Source organism: Mastigoproctus giganteus, chromosome 14, assembly GCF_048544385.1.
Source record: "Mastigoproctus giganteus isolate SK-2022 chromosome 14, ASM4854438v1, whole genome shotgun sequence".
NCBI lineage: Eukaryota > Metazoa > Arthropoda > Arachnida > Uropygi > Thelyphonidae > Mastigoproctus > Mastigoproctus giganteus.
This window is the reverse complement of record NC_143588.1, coordinates 20,821,822-20,842,196: the sequence shown is the minus strand read 5'-3', so window position 1 is coordinate 20,842,196 and position 20,375 is coordinate 20,821,822. Positions and strand designations below refer to the sequence as shown.

General features: G+C 38.2%; 1 protein-coding gene across 1 annotated transcript in view; it reads left to right on the top strand.

Moving 5' to 3' along the window:
• LOC150075004 (uncharacterized) overlaps positions 1 to 20,375 on the top strand; it is a 1,344,778-nt gene that overhangs the window by 499,119 nt on the left and 825,284 nt on the right. The window contains exon 13 of the mRNA XM_090389033.1: positions 3,916 to 4,176. Within this exon, the coding sequence (XP_090245159.1) occupies positions 3,916 to 4,176 (261 nt within the window). The remainder of the gene's footprint in view (positions 1 to 3,915; positions 4,177 to 20,375) is intronic.

Here is a 20,375-nt window from a genome sequence, read left to right as displayed (position 1 = left end):
AAGTGAATGGAAATCGTGCTGCTGAATGTAAGTTTGGGCCTCCTCCAACTGAGAAAACAATCCGAGACTGGCTATGGGAAGAAGAAACCCTACTGAAAACGCCACAGCAGAAGAAGGCTATTAGAGGCAAGTCAGCAAAATGGCCTAATTTAGAGAGGGAATTGAAGATATAGATTGAGGAGCAAAGGGCAATTGGAATTCCTGTGTCCACAAAGATGGTTCAGCATGAGGCAAGAAGAATTGCTGATGAAAAAGAAGTTACTGATTTCAAAGGAGGACACAATTGGTGCTTCAGGTTCATGAAACGGAATGGACTAAGCATCCATACACGCACCAGACTTTCCCAAAAGATGCCTGAAAACTATGAGCAGAAGGTCCTTGAATTTCATCGTTTTGTCATTCAATATCGGAAGACACATCAGTTTGAGTTGGGACAGATTGCAAATATGGACAAAGTCCTCCTACCTAGAGGGCAGTGGAAAATGAAAAAGACCTTTGGTAATTGTGCAGTCAGATATGAAGTTCTCTGAGCAGTGAAGTCAGGCAGCCAGGACAGTACATGGGGTTTTGTCTATGATATAAAGGAATTTTGTTAGCAGGTATAAGGAGGTTATTATTCCATCGTATAAGGCAATGGTCAGGTACATTGAGTGTGGCATAGAGGTCTGGAGGCCTCATTTAAGAAGGATGTAGAGCTGCTGGAGCTGGTATTTAGAAGGGAAACGAGATTGATGAGTGGAACAAAGGAGTGCTCTAAGGAGTGCAGAAAGGCTGCAGTTCTGCAAAGTGCAGTGCCTGGAGACTAGCACCTGTGAGCCGATTGATTGAGATGTATAAGGCACTGAATGGAGTGAGCAAGATGAATGCCGATGGGTTCTTCCTCTTGCTCAGACTATGTACATGAGGATGCATAAATTCAAATTGAGGAGTACATGGTTGCAGAACAGATATGCACAACTTTGTCTTTATCCAATGGGTGGTTCATCACTGAAACAAACTTTTGTCTGATTTTGTGGAAGTAGATAGCCTGAATAAATTCAAGGAAGAACTAGACAAAAGGTTGGAGGTTATGGATAGGTGAAATGGGAAGGGTTTTTTTTTTTTTTTTTTGATAGATGCTGTATAAGTTTGTTCATTTGCCACTACTAATACTAAATTGCAGCATCATGGAGATTATGTACTTCCGAGGATTGATTCAGGTGTTTAAGGCTTTGAATGGCTTGAAAAAACTCAGTGCTGATGGTATTCTTGTTTTTCCTCTTGCTCAGACTATGCACAGAGAGGGCATAAATTCAAATTGAGAAAAAAATGGTTGCAGAATAGATTTGTGAAAGTGAACAGTTTGAATAAATTCGAGGAATAACTGAACAAACTATTGGAGGGTATGGATTTTTTTTTTTTTGGTGATGCTGTATGCTTGCTTTCTTGCATCATTTGCCACTATTAATACTATTATTATTAATGGCCATATGGTACAAGGAAGCCTGAGGCTTATGCTGCACCAGCCAAAAAAAAAAAAAAAAAAAAATTCCCAAGTTACCCCCTGAGAGAGAGAGAGAGAGAGAGAGAGAGAGAGAGAGAGAGAGAGAGAGTAGAAAGGAATCACCAAGAAAGAGAAGAATGATGATATCCAGCTCAGGACCCTGGGTTTGCCAAGCCCATACTCACCAGATGTGAGCCCCCGGGGTTATTATTAATACTAGTACTAAGTTGCCATATCAGCTTGTATTCTGGCATACTATCTATAAAAAGTGTGATGAGAGGGACTTCTTTGCATCCAGTATATATCAAAGTACATGAAATGTACAACCAATCTATGTGACCTTACATTTTTTATCACCACAACATCAGCTTTCTTCTGAATAGCTTTAAATACCCAGCCTTAATGGGCAAGTTGAGTACATACAAAAAACTTTAAAATATGACATTAGTATTAGCATTAGTCGAGGCATCTGATGCAAGAAAGCCACTCAAAATTGTTTATAAAATATGAACCAAGAAATATGTGAGTTATATAATCAGGTGGGAGAATATATATTTATAAAAAGTGCTTGGAAAAACATAAAAGTTGCTAATGATAACAATTAGTATAATATTATGTTTATTTTGTACTGTAATGCATTATAAATTTAGAATATAGTATTATATTGTAATATGTTGAATAGAACAACAAGAAAGTGGAAACAAGAAGGCAGAAAAATGGGGAAGTAGTCTAGTGCAGTCAAGGCAAGAAATACTAAACCTATGCAGAGCATGGACAATAAAGTGATAAAAAAAAAAGAGGGCGATAGAAGGGGATAGAATATAACATGTTGTTATAAATAAAATATGTGTAATAAGAGATTGATATAATAATTACAAAATTGACAAAATAAGGATGTTGCCACACAATCAATTTTTTTATCAATTTTGTAATTATTTACATCTCTTGTTATACATATTTTATTTGTTATCTTCTATCACCCTCTTTTTTTTTTTTTTTTTCACTTTATTATATTCATAAAAGCCTATATATATATATAGGCTTTTATGAAGCAATGAACAAGAAATGTACTAACTGGTAGTTTCACAATATTTTTCAGTTTTGTTGCTCCTGAACAAAAATACAGAGTTCACGTACTATTGCAGAGGGATCTGCAGAGTGCTTAGCTTTTGAGTTTAAAAATAAATATTATAAAAATGTTAGGTTTCTTATTTTTTTTATGTTACTTAAAATGTAATTAAAAGCTTTAATACAGTGAGAGAGCTTGTTTATGTGAAGATAATTTTTGCATTTGGATAGACTTGATTAATTTTAAGAGTGAGTGAGAATTATTGTTTTTTTTAATTTGTTTGTATTTGTATTTGCCAGTGGCAAGCATGGCCTAAAAATTTGGTTTCTGAAAGATATGGAGTGAGGAAAGGCAATCAAAATTTCAAAGGATTGAGCATACATAAAATAAACTTGAATTTATTAATTCTTTTCATATAAAAATTATGCACATTTTCTTGAGAACATTCTGAAGTTCCTCACTGTAGAAAGTTTTACGAAGTAATCCCTTTAATTTCGGTATGCTTGCATACCATTTTGCCCTATTTTGTGTATCATAGTTTTTATAACTGCAATGGTAAAGAAATGTTGTTGCACCAATATGAATTAGCTTTATATTTGATAAATATGAAATGAAACTACAAAATCATTCTTTTGTGTTTTTAAAATTTATTGAATGATTTAAAAATACTCCTCAGGACTGACTTGATATACATATATATTGATATATTAAAATTAAGTTGTATCAAATAAATGTTCTTCTTATTTGAAAATTATATAATAAGCCTACTTCTAAATAAAATAGTTCATTGGCTTTTATGTAGCTTAGGTAGCCTAAATGTGTGGGGAAGAGGTTGATTCCAGAATTTTATAACCTTAATTTAAAAGTAATAAATAACAGCATCATTTTTTCCCCTCCTTTTCTTTGGTCTTTTGATTTGATCTCTACTTTCAATTCAATTTCCTATTTTTATCAATTAATTATGTTATCGCCCTTCTCAGCTGACTATTATTATATGTCTTTTCCATTATTTCCTAAACGTTGCAGAATAAATTTTTGAATGATATGTGTGTGTATATGAATACACATAATCCAAGTTGTATCCAAAGCATTCCATTTTCATGTGCCAAAAATTACCTTTAAAGGTGCTTGGATGCTTTGATATTCTATTTGCAGTTTCTTCTTGAGAACATTCTGAAGTTCCTCACTGTAGAAAGTTTTATGAAGTAATCCCTTTAATTTCGGTATGCTTGCATACCATTATCCTTGATATTCTCAGTGGATCTTTAGCTTTTTATATCTTTCTATGTGAAACATAAAAAAGTATCCAGAATGCATTTTATGATTTAAGGCAATGTTTTTTAATGTACTCTACCATCTATAGATTCAACATGCACGGGCCAACAGTCTTACCCATGCTCGGCTGATGATGCACCAGAGAGAACTAAGTGCTTCACCCAGACTTTCGCGTTCAAATTCCATCCGTTCCACAAAGTCAGAGAAGCTTTATCCTTATATGTTGCAGAGGTCAGAAGACACAGATAGTGGAATGATGCCATACAATGCTTCAGTAGCTGGTTACCATGGAAATGACAGCATACCCCATAATAACAGTCAACCTTCTTCCCCAAGTTCAGCTGCGCAGGTAAACATAGAGAACATTTTTTCTAAGCTTATAAATGAAGATGAAGCATAACATATAGGTATAAGAGTTAAAAAAATGGACAGCTGGGACACACAGAAAGTATTAGAAGAACAAGAATAGCTCATAATTTAACATGCTGATTTGTATTGTGAACATCAGTCAGTACATTTGGATCATTGAAGTATTCTCATATATGGAAATTTGTTTTACATTAGCATTAGCATAAGCAGTGGCAAATGATGCAAGGAAGGAAGCTTATATATATATATATAGCATCAGCCAAAAAAAAAAAAACACCCATTTCACCTGTTTATTCCCTCCACTCCAATTATTTGTTTATTTCTTCCTTAAATTTATTTAAAATATCAACTTTCATAGAACCGATGGAAGTTTGTTCCAACAATCAACCACACGTTGGCTAATGGAAAACTTCAACACATCTATTTTGCAACTCCTTCCTCAGTTTGAATTTGTGACCCCTCGTGTGTAGTCTGAGCAAGAGGAAGAATCTCATTATTGAGCTTGCTCAATCCATTCAAATCCTTAGCTGCTTCTTAAAGTTACATTAAATTGCCTTGGTTATATAAGACATGTAGACATTGATGATAATAATAATAAGCAAGTTAAAAATACTACAAAACATTAACTGGACACTTACCATTAATAGATTTGGGTAATCTCGAAATTTTATTTAAAAATAAAATTCATTCTTCGGATTTTATTTGCTGAAAATAGAACAATAACTTTTTCATTCAAGTTTGGTGCACTGTTCAAATCGGCACTGCTCGCTCCACAGTTCCTTTGGCTCATTTTATCACCTCTAAAAGATGATTTCTAAAATGCATGTTGGCAACCTGTCAACTAGGCATTGACTCAACCACTGGGGCAAATTGTGGAACTGTGTAGCACACAGTTCCACCTATAGTTAAACTTCAACGAAAAAGATTTCATGTTTTTATTCGTTTATTATTGAAATGATTATTGGAAATAGAGGATGAGTATACTACTATACTCATATATGTGGGACCTGTTAATAAAAATATTCATTGCGTTGCATTGTTGTTCACAAAATTTCATATAACTCCATTCACTGTATATTTAGATTTAAAAGCTGGGGTTCTGCAGTGCCTACCAACAAGCTGTCCCCATCTGCATCCTTCCTGAAATGAAGCTTCTAGACTTGTATGCAGTACTCAAGATGTGGCCTGACCAATGCTTTATACAATGGGATAATCATCTCCTTATCCCTGCTAGCAAAATTTCTGTATATCATTAACAAAACCCGATGAGCTGTCTACATTGCTCAGAGAACTTCATATCTGACTGCACATTTACTCCCAGACTTTTTCATTCTTCCTGAGAGAAATGTACCACACAGTTGGTACATTTCTCTTGAGTTACTGCTATCCACATGCATTACTTTGCATTTGTCAATGTTAAACTTTAGTTGCCACTTCTCAGCCCATCTGCCTAACTTTTCTGGAGCCTGTTGCAGAAGCATATTGTTATTGATGTCATTAGCCACCCTGCCAACCTTTGTATCACCTGCAAACTTGACATTGTCTGATATGCCTTCATCAGTATTATTGATACAGGGCCATGCAAAAGGGATTAAAGGGCATCATTTATTTATGTTGGGACATTGACGGCTCCTTCAGTTGCCCCCCCAGATTGGGGGTCCGAACAGCCAATGCCCCCCCCCATTTGCATGAATGTGCATTGATAAAAAATTTAGAAAGCAGCAATGGTTCCAACACCGAAGTCTGGGGGACTTCAGACATTAGTCTACAAAGAGCAATGTTTATTGATTACCACTCTCTGTCTTCTCCCACTCAACCATCCTTTTATCCATAGCTGCAACTTACCCTTAATGCCACACTGCTCCAATTTATACAGCAGTCTTTTATGTGCAACAGTATCAAAAGCTTTCCTTAAATCTAAGTATACGATATCAAAATTATTTTTTGCATCCCATTCCTTTGAGATCACATTGTAGTATTCAATCAGATTGGTCAAACAAAATTTCCTCTTAACAAACCCATGCTGTGTCTGAAGTATAATTGTGGCCTTGTCTAGATTATCCTGCATTATTCTTTTGCAAGTGACTCTATTATTTTCGCTGGAACTGAAGTTAAACTAACAGGTTTATAATTACTCATATCATCCATCGATCCCCCTTTGTATTGGGGATACATTCGCACATCTCCAGTCTACAGGGAGTTCCCCTGGATCGAAGGATACTCTCATAATTATGGCTAAGGGTTTGCTAATTGCTTTGCTGCCTCCCTTAATATAACTGGATAGATTCCATCCACCCCTGCTGCCTTTTTTATGTTTAACTTCAACAATTTCTTCTCCATTTTCCTCTGAGTTAGTATAAGGTCATTTAGCTCCCTATTAGAGTTTGATAAACTTATGGCCTCCTCTACAGAATAAATGTTAATTTTATGTTAAGTGCTTGAAATAATAAAAAAAATGAAAACACTTTTACAGTTACAAAACAAGGGTCATGATGTCTGACATTAAAAATGGAATATAAAAGGTATGTGTTTAGTTTAATTCTAATTTTTCAAGTGAGTTATGTACTTTTTTTTTTTTTGTTTTGTTTTGTTTTCTCTAAATCACAAATTGTGCTACTCACAGCAGCTGCACATACTAAAAGCGGTATACATTAGTAGTAGTGTTAGTAGTGGCAAATGATGCAAGAAATCATGCTTATAAAGCATCAGCCAAATAAAATAAAACTACACAACTCACTTGAAAAATTAGATATAAAACTAAACACATACAATTTATATTCCATTTTTAATGTCAGACATTATCACCCTTGGTTTTGTGACCGTAGTGTGATTTAATTTTTTTATTATTTCAAGCACTTAACATATTACTAATGACCTTGCACGGATTGTTCATTTACCTACAAGAATACCGGACAATCCTAATCATACAGCCAACACCCTTGATCTTTTTCTCACAAACAACCCTTCCAAATACATGGTTGAAGTGAGTGGTCCTTTAGGCACCTAAGATCACAACTTGGTGATTGTCTATTATCCAATGGAGCCTTCATATCATGGCTATTCCCAACCTCATATTGTTTAGCATTACAAGAATGCAAAATGGGATGACCTGCAAGAATTCTTTTCCTTGGTTGGATTACTGTTTCAAAACTTCTGATGTAAACGTTTGCTCAGATCTTGTCAGTAAAATTATTCTTGTAGGAATGGAATCCTTTATTCCACACTCCACTTTAGAATCTCATCCTTTATCTAAACCTTGGTTTTCCAATAAATGTGCTAAAGTTGTTCAAGAGAAGAACGTTTCATATCATAATTGGCTTGTTTCCAAATCTTCAGTTTCATTTTCTGCCTACACCAAAGCGCATGCAACAATTGTAAAGCAGTTATTAATCAGTCCAAACTAGATTTTGAACAGGCTAAGAGTAGAAAACTTGCTTTTTGCCCTAATGGTAGCCGAGCATTTTGGTCTCATGCCAAAGCTATTGGCCACAACTTTTGCCCATCTCTGCTCCCACCTCTGTCAAAACCAGTTGGTTCCATTGTCACTTCAGCCAAGGATAAAGCTGACCTGCTAGCATCCCAATTTTCTTCCAATTCCTGTATTAATGATCTTGGTAAAACACCTCCCACCATTCCCAAAACACTCCATTCAATGCCTCCTGTGGTCTACTGTCAAAAGTATGTCAGAAAGATTTTGACGAATCTTGATGCTAAGAAAGCTCCAGGTCCTGATGGTATTTCTCCACTTGTTCTCAAAACCTGTGCTCCTGAACTTACTCCTGTTCTTTTCCACCTTTTTTCACAACCTTATTCCAATGGTGTTTTTTCTTCTGCTTGGAAATTTGCTCATATCCAGCCAGTTCCTAAAAAGAGTGACAAATCCCTCCCATCCAATTATTGGCCCATTACAATTACTTCTACTCTTTCTAAAGTGATGGAGAAATCAATTAACCCCCAACTCTTAAACTACCTAGAAACCTTCTGCCTGATCAACGATCGCCAGTGTGGATTCCATCAGTGTCGATCCACTGGTGATATTCTGGCTTATGTTACCCATTTATGGATAAATTCAATGGAAAAGTTTGGTGAAACACACGCATTTGTCTTCACATCTCAAAGATTGTGTTTGGCATAAAGGTCTCCTAAACAAGCTTCCATCTTATGGTTTGCCAACTGGTTTTTATAATTGGTTATCCAGCTTTCTCTCTGATCACTCAGTGAGGGTGATGGTAGATGGCTCTCTGTCTTCTAACTTTTCCAATAATGCTGGTGACCCCCAAGGTTCTGTTCTTTCCCCCACTCTTTTCTTCTTGTATATTAATGACCTTCTTCCACTGACTGGAAATCCTATCTATAGTTTTGCCAATGATAGCACATTGCATTCCACTTTCCATTTTGAGGAACCTTGCTCTGCTCAATCATCTTCAACTTCTTGAATATCCGCTACCAATCCCTTAAATGCTGATCTCCAGTTAATTCTCCAGTGGGGCAAAGACAGCTTAGTTGATTTCAATCCTTCTAAAACTCAGTCTTGCCTTATATTTTGCAAAAAGGATTCTTCTGCTGCTATGTTTATCTTTGGTGACACTCCAATTTCTAGGCAAAATGATATATCTCTTTTGGGGATTACCCTGACTTCTAATCTCTCTTGGCACAAGCACATTACAAATATTGCTTCCTCTGCATCTAAAAAACTTGGGTTTTCTCTTTCGCTCTCGGCGTTACTTTTGCTCACTCTGTATAAATCCCAAATCTTCCCTGCTGTGGAATATTGTTCCCACATCTGGGGTGGTGCCCCAGATGTGGTTAATTAGGTTAATTAATGATTCATCTCTAACAGAGTCTCTCCACTCGCTGTCTCATAGACGTACTGTTTCTGCTGCGTGCCTTTTCTACAGGTACTTCCATGGGCACTGTTCTTCTGAATTGGCTTCTATAATTCCCACTCTCTCTTTCAAAACAGTCCGAACACGTGCCGCCACCAGCCAGCATCCATTTACGGTCCAACTTCAAACTCACAGAACCAAATTTTCATCTTCCTCATTTGTTCATTCAACTGCCGTTTTCTGGAACAACCTTCCTTCCTACATATTTCCTGAAAATTAGTCTACCGAAGATCAAGTCTAATGTCAATAAATGTCATCTTTCATTTTCTCAACCTCCAACCCAAGCACGGTACTAAGTACTATAGGCTCTAATACCTCTCGTGTTAAGGGTTTTCATAAAAAAAAAAAAAAAACTCAACATAAAATTAATATTTATTCTGTAGAGTAGTTAAGGCCAGAAGTTTATCAAACTATTAGGAAGCTAAATGACTTTGTAATAACTGAGATGAATGGGCGAGTGCTCCCTTTGAAGGCGAACTTCGACACATCTCTTCTGAAACCATCCTTACTTTTCTTGAATATGTCCCCTCATGTGTGTAGGCTTAGCAAGAGGAAGAATACCATCAGTTTGAGTTTGCTTAATCCATTCAAAGCTGTAAACACCTCAATCAAATCACCTAATGGGTGCCTAGTCTCCAAGTGTGCAGTTTGTAGAACTGAAACATTTGTTGGCAAGATCACCCTTTTGTTCCTTTCACCCAATCTTGTTGTTGTCCTTCTCTGCACCCATCCCAGCAGATCTGCTTCCTTCCTGAAAGAACTCTCCAGAGCTGTATGCAGTACTCAAGATGTGCCATTGTTTTATACAATGCGATGTTCACTTTCATATCCCTGCAGGCAGAGTTCCTGTATATCACTGACAAAACTCTCATGAGTTGTTCTGGCAGTGTGTGTGTGTGTGCACTGCTCAGAGAACTGACTATCTGATTTCACAATTATGTCCAGGTTTTTTCATTTTCCACTAACACATGGTGCATTAATCAGGGATTGCTGCTACTCATATGCAGCACCTTACATTTGTCATTGTTAAGCTTACTATTGTTTCTCAGCCCATTTGCTTTGTGTAATCTGCAAACTTAGTCATTAAGCCATATATACCTTCATCATTATCATTTATAAAGACAAGAAATAACAGTGGGCCCAGCATGGAAACCTGCTGGACTCCACTAATAAGAATGATATGCCACATATAATTTTAGCATTATCTCTGTATGCTTGTCTACTTGGGGATGTATAAATGTCCGAGCAAATGTGTATTGCTTGGTTTATGTATGCATGTGTATATTTTTATATACACATGCATACATAAACATGTGGGGCTACACTGCCTGTAATGGGTGTGTAGGGGTAGTGTATTTGGTGTGTGCATCACGCTGCATATATGTCCCCGTCTGAGCATCAGTGATCGGAGTGAATCTGGTGTGATTCACATGATTATATGTATATCTGCCTAAGTGTGGTTTAACTCTATGTCATGTGGGTATGTATTTGAGGGTCAGGGTGTGAACTTAACCTGCAAAAAAAAAAAGTGTGTCTTATATATTCAGAGTGCTGTGACAAGTGATGCAAATATGTGAGCAAGTGAAAGAGTGTGAATGAGAATGTCCAGCTGAATTGTTTGAATGTGCACTCTGAATATATATATATATATATATAGGTTTCTATCAATATTGTATTTGCAGGTTAAGATGTTTATGTGTGGCATGAGTGGCCAAGTGCAATGGCCAAACTTGGTTTGGAAAGGTAAAAAAAAAATATATATATATAGTGTATGCTGCTATTGTATAGTCCATATTTAAGGTGAAGTCCTATTAGTGTGCAAGATAATGACTGAAAGTTAGCAAATATGAGAGGGGAAGATGATATCCTTGTGTTAATTGTTGCATCCTAAACATATGTTTAGGATGGGCATGGGGCAAGTGTTGTGTACATTTAGTATGAGTGGTGTATGTTGATTGGAGTGAATGTGTTGTGAACTGTCAGTTGACAGGTCCCCCCAACTTGACTATTTTGTGGGGGGGATAACCTAGCCCTGCCCTTATTAATGCCATGCTGTTTCCCTTTCTGGTGGCATGTCATGGGATGTCAACACTGGTTTCAGCTGGTCTGACCTGTGTGGGGAGGTCAATTTGACCAAAACCTCTTCCTTCTGCACCTTAGCACTAAGACAGTAATCCCGTAACAACAAATCCAGGGCATGTCCCACTTCCCTCCTCCTGTCCCAAATTTTTTACTGATGGGCCCTACCACCGTAATACGTTTGCTTTTCTTAAGAGTCCCCTGTGTGGAGGGTGGCATCCTCTACAGGGGTGCCCTTCAGTCCCTTATCTTCCAATTCTTTAGTGGATGGAAGTCTTCCTTCCATTCATCTTTCTCTTTTGTCCAAACTTCAGCTTCCATCCCTGCTCTCTTTTCCAACAAAAATTATTTCTGTAATATTTTTAGGATCCTCCATGATAAGCTCAGGAAAAGCTAGGGTTTGCCTAACTAGAGAACTTGATCCCTTCTATCTAGCTTGGCTTCTTGTGCCTGGTATGGAAATTAGGGGTGCTAAGAATCTCTGGGTACGACCAGGCTGCCATGCACGGAAACTGAACTTGGCCTGTTATAACGTAAGAACACTCATCGGTGAAGACAGGATATTAGAGCTGGAAAAGGAACTAGAAAATGTGAATTGGAATATCATCGGTTTGGCTGAAACAAGAAGAAGAAATGAATCACTTATAAGTTTATCAAGTGGAAATCTGCTGTACACCAATGGAAACAGTGAAAGGAGTGAAGGTGGAATTGGGTTTCTGGTCCATAAAGATTTTAAAAACAACATTTTGGAATTCAAAAGTACATCACCAAGAGTGTCAAGACTAATACTAAAGATTTCTAAGAGATACAAGCTAAAGATTATAATGATTTATGCACCAACGTCGAGCCATGATGATGAAGAGGTTGAAGAAATGTACACTGAAATTGAGAGTCTTCTAGGTGAGCAGAAAACCCACTAAAAAAAAAAAAAGTAAAGTGCAGCCATTATCAACCCACTGCAGGATGGAAGCCTCCTCAACAATTCATGTTGAGGGAAATGGACCATAATCTGCCACGCTGGTCCCGTGCGGGTTGGCAGATCGACCGCATTCAGCAGTCAGGGGCTTGAACCCCGGTCTACTCAAAGAGCGTGTGCTACTGCACTCCCGCTCCTGCCCACTCGGCTACGGAGACCGTAGAAATCATTCTACGGTCCTTAGACATGCCCTGGATTTGTTGTTACGGGATTACTGTCTTAGTGCTAAGGTGCAGAAGGAAGAGGTTTTGGTCAAATTGACCGTAGACCGAAAACCCACTACACTATTATTATGGGAGACTTCAATGCTAAGGTTGGAAAAAGACAAAACAGCACAGAAAGGAGAACTATAGGAAATTTTGGAATTGGTGAAAGAAATGAAAGAGGTGAAAGACTTGTGGAATTTGCAGAATCTCAAGGACTGTCAGTAATGAACACTTTTTTCAAGAAAAGGGTGAACAGAAAGTGGACATGGAAGAGTCCAAATGGATTAACTACTAATGAAATCGACTTCATCCTCGCTAATAGAAGATATATTGTGAATGATGTCACCGTCCTAAATAAGGTAAATGTTGGAAGTGATCACAGAATGGTAAGATGTACACTTGATATAGATGTAGGAAAGGAAAGGAAAAAACTGACTCGAGTAAATAATACAAAGGTCTTTGAGATAACAGAAGAGGAGAAAAAGCAGTATGTACTGGAACTTAAGAACAAGTATGAGCTTCTGCAGACTGCTGAGGACCAAGATATCGACGAGGAATATTACAACTTTTTGAAAGTGATAAAGCCCAAGAAACCTATAGGGAAAAAGAAATCCAAAGAAGAAAAAATTAGTCAAGAAACACTTGTCATGATGAACCGAAGACGACAAATGAAGAGCAAGAAAAACACTGACAGGGAGAAAATTGAGTATACTGAGTTATGCAAAGCCATTAGAAAGAGCCTCAGAGAGGACATAAGAAGATTTAACACAAGAAAAGTAGAACAAGCATTAAGGGAAAACAAAGGATTTAAATCAGCAGCCATGAGCAGTAATACAGAAAGACAAATGATACTGAAACTGAAGAATAGCGATGGTGTACTTATAAACAGCAGAGAAGGCATAATTCAAATAGCAGAAGACTACTATAGAGAATTATACAAGGAGCAGGGGAATGATGCCAGCAGTGGGGAAGATGGATTGCAAAGTAGCAACACATACGACATACCCAATATTCTTCCTGATGAGGTAGAACATGCATTGAAGAAAATGAAGAATCAGAAAGCCCCGGGGGAAGATGAAGTTACTGTAGAGTTGTTAAAATTGGGAGGAAGAGACATAACACAAAAACTGGCAAGGCTCTTCACAAAGTGCATTAGAAAAGGTGTGACGCCTAAGCAGTGGAATAATGCAATCATAGTTTTGCTGCATAAGAAAGGAGATAAATCAGAAATTGGAAATTATAGACCAATTAGCTTGTTATCCCACATCTACAAGTTGTTCACAAGGGTCATTACTAACAGATTAGAAAGAATACTGGATGAGAATCAACCGAAAGAGCAAGCTGGCTTTAGGACAGGATTCTCAACTATGGATCACCTTCATGTAATATCACAGCTAATGGAGAAAGCAAATGAATATAAAACACCATTATGCCTGGCATTTGTGGATTATGAAAAGGCATTTGACTCCATACAGCATAAGGCAATGTTTCGGCACTGGAAAGACAAGGCATTGATACCCCATATATTATGATTTTGAAGAAAATATATGAGAGTGCTACCTCCTTTATTAGACTAGACTAGACAAAGACAGTAGGAAATTTAAAATTGAGAAAGGAGTTCGACAAGGAGACACAATATCTCCTAAGCTGTTTACTGCTGCCCTTGAGGAAGCTTTCAGAAGATTAGACTGGTCGCAGAAAGGAGTCAATGTGAACGGAGAGTACCTAAACCATTTACGATTTGCAGATGACATTGTGGTCATAAGCCATGATCCCAAAGAATTAGAGGAAAATCTTAATCAGTTATGCACAGTTAGTAAGGATTTTGGACTAAAGATGAATATGGCTAAAACAAAAGTAATGATGAACAAGTATGCCACAGAAAGAGACATAATGATTGAAGGAGCAGTAATTGAAAAGGTGGAGTCATATACTTATCTGGGACAAGTTATTAGCTGTAATAATGATAAATGGCTGGAAGTCAAGAGAAGAATAAATTTTGGATGGATAGTATTCAGGAAATATAGTCACATACTGAAGAGCAATATCCCACTTTGTCTGAAACGTAAAATAATGGACCAATGTATACTCCCCACCATGACTTATGGAAGTGAAACTTGGGCACTCACCAAAAGAATGGAAGAGAAGCTGAGAACCACACAGCGAAGAATGGAACGAATCATATTGGGAATAAGACTGTTAGATAAGAAGAGAAACACATGGATTAGGCAACAAACTCAAGTAAAGGACATTCTTATCAAAACTAAAGAACTAAAATGGTCTTGGGCAGGACACATAGCTCGAAGACATGATGACAGATGGACTAAGAAAATAACAGAATGGTATCCAAGAGGAGCTAGAAGAAAACCTGGAAGACAAAGGCGGAGATGGATAGATGAAATTCATGAGTTTGTGGGTAGTAAATGGATGTCCAGTGCTCAAAACAGAAGCAACTGGAAAGTTGCTGGAGAGGCCTTCATCCTGCAGTGGATTGAAAATGGCTGATGATGATGATGATGGAAATTAGGGGTTGGTGGTATTCCATGGGCCCATAGTCTAAGAGGCAAAATGAAAAACATAACCTCCATACCATTTTTAATTCACACTATCTGGCCTTTACAGGGTACTACTGTATTAAACACAGTAGAACTGGTTGTGGAGTTGTGGGGAAACCATCAGTGCTGCCTGGTCCTACTGTGAGTCTGCAAAGCAAGTTCCATAATGTTTTTGCAGATGACATGGTAAAAACAGGCTACCAGAAGACAGGAAAATTGTTCATACAAGTTTTCTCCTGTTTTGCTGCATACCAACACACACGCACACGCACACACGCACACAGTACTTGTGACAAAACTGTAGGGAATGTGAGGTCCTTTATTTTCTTGAAATTTTATCTATCCAGTTAATAGCATTGCAATACCCCTGCTTACCATGTGGAGAATTTTGAGAAAGAAGTTGAAAACTACAAATATGAAAGAAGTTTTTGAGAAAAAAAGAAGTTTTTTTTTTGAAAGAAGCTTTTGAGTTTTTGAGAAAGAAGTTGAAAACTGCTAATATGCTGCACACATGATTGTGTGCAGCATATTAGCATTAGCATACAATGCAAGAAAGCAAGCTTATGCAGCATCAGCCAAAAAAAAACCCCTCCCATTTCATCCCTCCATTCGTTCCAAATGCCTGTCCAGCCCAGCCTTAAATTTATTTAGGCTATTAGCTTCCACAACAAAAGATGGAAGCCTGTTCCACCAATCAGCTACCAGCTGGCTAAAGTCAAATTTCCACATAAATCTATTCTACAACTATCTTTCCTCTGTGCCCCCTTAGGTTCTTAGTCTGAGCAAGATTTATGGTCCATTTTTGTATATGGAAAAAATGATGTGGTTTCTTGCATCGTCAGATACTAATAGTGTGTGTGTGTGTGTGAGCGAGTGAGTGAGCGAATGAGTGAGTGAGAGAGAGAGAGAGAGAGAGAGAGAGAGAGAGAGAGAGAGAGAGAGAGAGAGAGAGAGAGAGAGAGAGAGAGAGAGAGAGAGAGAGAGAGAGAGAGAGATGGCTAGAACAATTACCAGACTGCAACACCATTGAATTTTTACACTCTGGAGCTTCATTAAGCATCAGGTTTATCAATCACCAATACAGTAACAACAAATTGACAAGTTGAAGAATAAATCACAATTGATACCAATCTTTTCCCGTCATGCTATATGATTGATGGCTTTTGAGGTTAGAATGGGGAGTGTTGTTGTTGTTGTTGTTATTGGGTTTTTAGGAGCATTAGCAACTAAGGCCATATTGCTCTGGGGATATGTGGTGGTCATTCCCTGACCTTTCTGCATCCTCTGTATTTGGTGGATCACGGGCTCGAACCCCGGTCTAATCAAGAAGCATGTGATACGCACTGCTGCTCCTGCCTACCTGGCTACGGAGGCACCATGGGGAGTGCGATGAGGCTGAATCTTCCTTACATTTTGAGGAATTTACGGCTCTAAATTGGTGTTTCCAGACAGAACTAATTGGTAAGTTTCTAGGAAGCCAAATTAACTAGTGTAGCCTCTACTCTTCAGATAGTGATGGCGGAAGGAGTCTGAGTACTGTGTATGCAGGGGCATTTTTGAGGCCATGTTATATCACAGAGCTGGGTATATACTTTTTGTGTATACACCTCATATCCAAAAATTTCATGAATTCATACAACATTATTTTTACTTTACTACTTATACATCATGAATAGTCACACCAATAGAAGAAATGTAACTGCGAAAAGATCTAAATTTTCCAAAAACTTAATCATTCATTTCACAAATATACGTGATCTAAGTTTCAATATCAGTGCTGTCCATTATTTCCACTTACAGTCTATCAAGTCCAACTTAACTTTTCTGACAGAGTCTCAATTATTGGTTGAGTCAACCACTGCTCATCACATTTGCCCTAATTATTTACTCTATGGTTCTTTTCACTTCAAAGGTTGTACTTGTGTATATATCTGCTCTGATATTCCCTAGTAGGGACTTAGTAATTTGGAATCTTCTCGTTTTGATTTTCACTGACTTAAAATCTTGCTAACCCATTCCGTCAAATTCATCTGGTCACTCTATACCTTCCAATTCCACTAATCATTTAGAACTCTTTGACTTCCTTTCTTTGAAACTTGACTTTCTCCAGTTGAACTCGCCTAACGGTAAGGTAATTTTTCTTTGTGATTTCAACCTCACAATTCCAGATGGCTTCAGTTTTCTAACCACATAGACGTAGCTGGTCAAGATGCTGATGTTTCTGAAATTACTAATGACCTCACACACACCGTTCATTTATCTACCAGAATACCAGACTGTCCTAACCATATAGCCACCACTCTTGATCTTTTAGCATTAGCATTAGCATTAGTAGAGGCATTTGATGCAAGAAAGCAAGCTTATGCAGCATCAGCCAAAAAAAAAATAAAGTAAAATAAATAAGTAAAAAATAACCACTTCCACTTCACCCCTCTGTTCGTTCGAAATACCTGTCCAGCTGAACCTTAAACTTATTTAGGCTATCAACTTCCAAGACAAGGGATGGAAGTCTGTTCCACCTACCAACCACCCGCTGGCTAAAGACAAATTTCCGCACATCTATCCTACATCTGTGTTTCCTTAATTTGAATTTATGCCCTCTCAGGTGATTATTCTGAGCGAGAGGAAGAATCACATCAGCATTGAGCATGCTTAAACCATTCAAGGCTTTATACACCTCTATCAGATCACCTCGCTGGTGCCTAGTCTCCAGACACTGTAATTTGCAAAACTTAAGCCTTTCTTCGTAAGAGCACCCCTTTGTTCCATTCACTAATCTTGTTGCCCTTCTCTGTACTCGTTAGAGCAGCTCTACATCCTTCTTGAAATGAGGCCTCCAGGCCTGTATACAGTACTCTAGGTGTGGCCTGACCATTGCCTTATACAAGGGAATAATCACCTCCTTATCCCTGCTAGAAAAATTCCTATATATCATTGACAATACACCATGAGCTACTCTTGCAGCCTGTCTGCACTGCCCAGAGAACTTCATATCTGCCTGCACAACCATCCCCAGATCCCTTTCATTCTCTACCACTGTCAGTGTAGTACCACAGAGTTGATACGTTGCTCTGGGGTTGCTGTTTCCCATATGTAGTACATTACATTTGTCAATGTTAAACTTCATTTGCCACCTCTCAGCCCATCTGCTCAACCTTTCCAGTTCCTGTTGCAGCAGCATAGTGTCAGTAGTGTCCTTGACAACCCTGCCAACCTTCGTATCGTCTGCAAACTTGGACATTAAGCTTGATATACCATCATCAATATCATTTATAAATACAGAAAACAATAAAGGACCAAATACTGAACCCTGAGGGACTCCACTAATAACATTAGTCCACGATAAGCAGTGTCCATTGATTACCACTCTCTGTCTTCTCCCCCTCAACCACCCCTTTATCCATAGTAGCAATTTGCCTCCAATGCCACACTGCTCCAATTTGTGCAGCATGTGCAACAGTATCAAAAGCCTTTCTAAGATCCAAGTATATAATATCAAAGTTATTCCCTGCATCCAGTTTTTTTGTGACTGCATCATAGTATCCAATCAAATTGGTCAGGCAAGACTTCCCCTTAACAAAACCATGCTGTGTCCGAGCTATAACTGAAGTCTTGTCTAGATGATCCTGCAGTGCTTCTTTAACCAGTGTCTCCATTAATTTTCCGGGAACAGAAGTTAAACTCACAGGTCTATAATTACTTGTGTAGGCCTTTGATCCTCCCTTGTGAATTGGGGTCACATTTGCACATCTCCAGTCCATGGGTACCTCCTCTGATTCCAAGGAAGCTCTCATAATTATGGCTAAGGGTTTGCTTACTTCCTTTGCTGCCTCCTTTAATATAACTGGATAGATCCCATCCACCCCAGGTGCCTTTCTTGTGTTTATCTTCAACAATTTCTCCTCCACTTTACTCTCATTTATTACAAGATTCTCTAGCTTACTGCTAGAGTTGAATACACCTCTGGCATTCCCCTCACTGAATAACTCCTCATGTGTGAATGTCGATGCAAAATATTCATTTAGTTTGTTAGCTACCTGAGCAGCGTCATCAACAGTTGACCCATCGATATCAAGTGGACCAATCTGATTCATCCCCTTCCTTCTAGAGTTTACATAAGTAAAGAACTCTTTGCTGTTTTTCTTTGCATCCCTTACCAATGATTTCTCGCAATCTGCCTTCACCTGCCTAACCTCCTTTGTAACTTGGTTACAGATCAACTTGTATCTATCATAGGCTTCTGTGTCACGTGTTAATTTGTATGTATCCCATGCATTTTTCTTCTCTGCCATATGCCTCATTAGTTCATCTGACATCCATTTAGGCCTAAACCTTGTACAATATTTCTTAGTTGGTATGTAAAGCCTAGTAGCTTGCAAGATAAGTTCTTTGAATGCTTCCCATTTTGAATTTGCTGTTGGTAACATCATCAGTTGGTCCCACTGTATAGAATTTAAATACTGTCTCAGTCCATCGTAGTCGCCTTTACGAAAGCAATAACCCTTCCCTTTACCCCTAATGGTAGTTACCTCTTTGAGTAAATCCCACTTCAGCACACTGTGATCACTGCCACCTAGTGGTTCATTTATCTGCAGATTCTTAATGCATGAAGAATCACTGCTGATAATCAGATCAAGAGTATTACTCCCTCTAGTTGCCACCCGAACATGCTGATGTAGAAAACAATCATCCAGTAAATCCACAAAAGCCTTGCTAGTGTTTGAGTGACCAGCCCCCAAATTCCAGTCTATATCTGGGAAATTAAAATCTCCCATTATAAGACTCTCTGATTTACTGGCCCACTCTATTTCCCTGTACAGTTTCTTATTATACTCATCAGAGTCATTAGGCCTATAGCACACTCCTACTCTCAATTTTGATCTCCCAATGCTTATGTCACACCAAACTGACTCGACACTGCACTGTCCAGCAATGTCCACTGGCTTCACTTCCTTGGATTTTATGTATTTCTTAACTAATAGCATAACCCCTCCTCTCTTCCTATCCAGTCTATCCTTTCTGTAGACGTTGTACTCCCCAAATTCCAGTTCTGCATTCCTTATATCTGTGTGACACCACGTCTCTGATATCCCAACAATATCTGCCTTTGATGTTTTGAGCAATACCTCAAATTCATCAAATTTATTTACTCAACTCCTAGCATTGGTGTACACGCAAGTATACATGCACCTATTTCTATTCTTAGCTACCCTAACACAACCCATGTGTTTACTTGTACCGCAATGACTCCCAGTAGTCTCTGAATTATCCTGCATCTTGTTTTTCATGCTTCTGCTCATTCCAATAGAAGCAGTGCAAGAATCTCTTTCACCTCTGCCAGTGGCTACTGTTAATCTATTCGTCTTTGTTGCCCCCCCCCCAAGCTAGCAGTTTTCCAACCCACCTAACACTGCCTCGATAGCATCAGCAAATATTCTTGCACCCTTTCTATTTAAGTGTATCCCATCCCTGTAGAA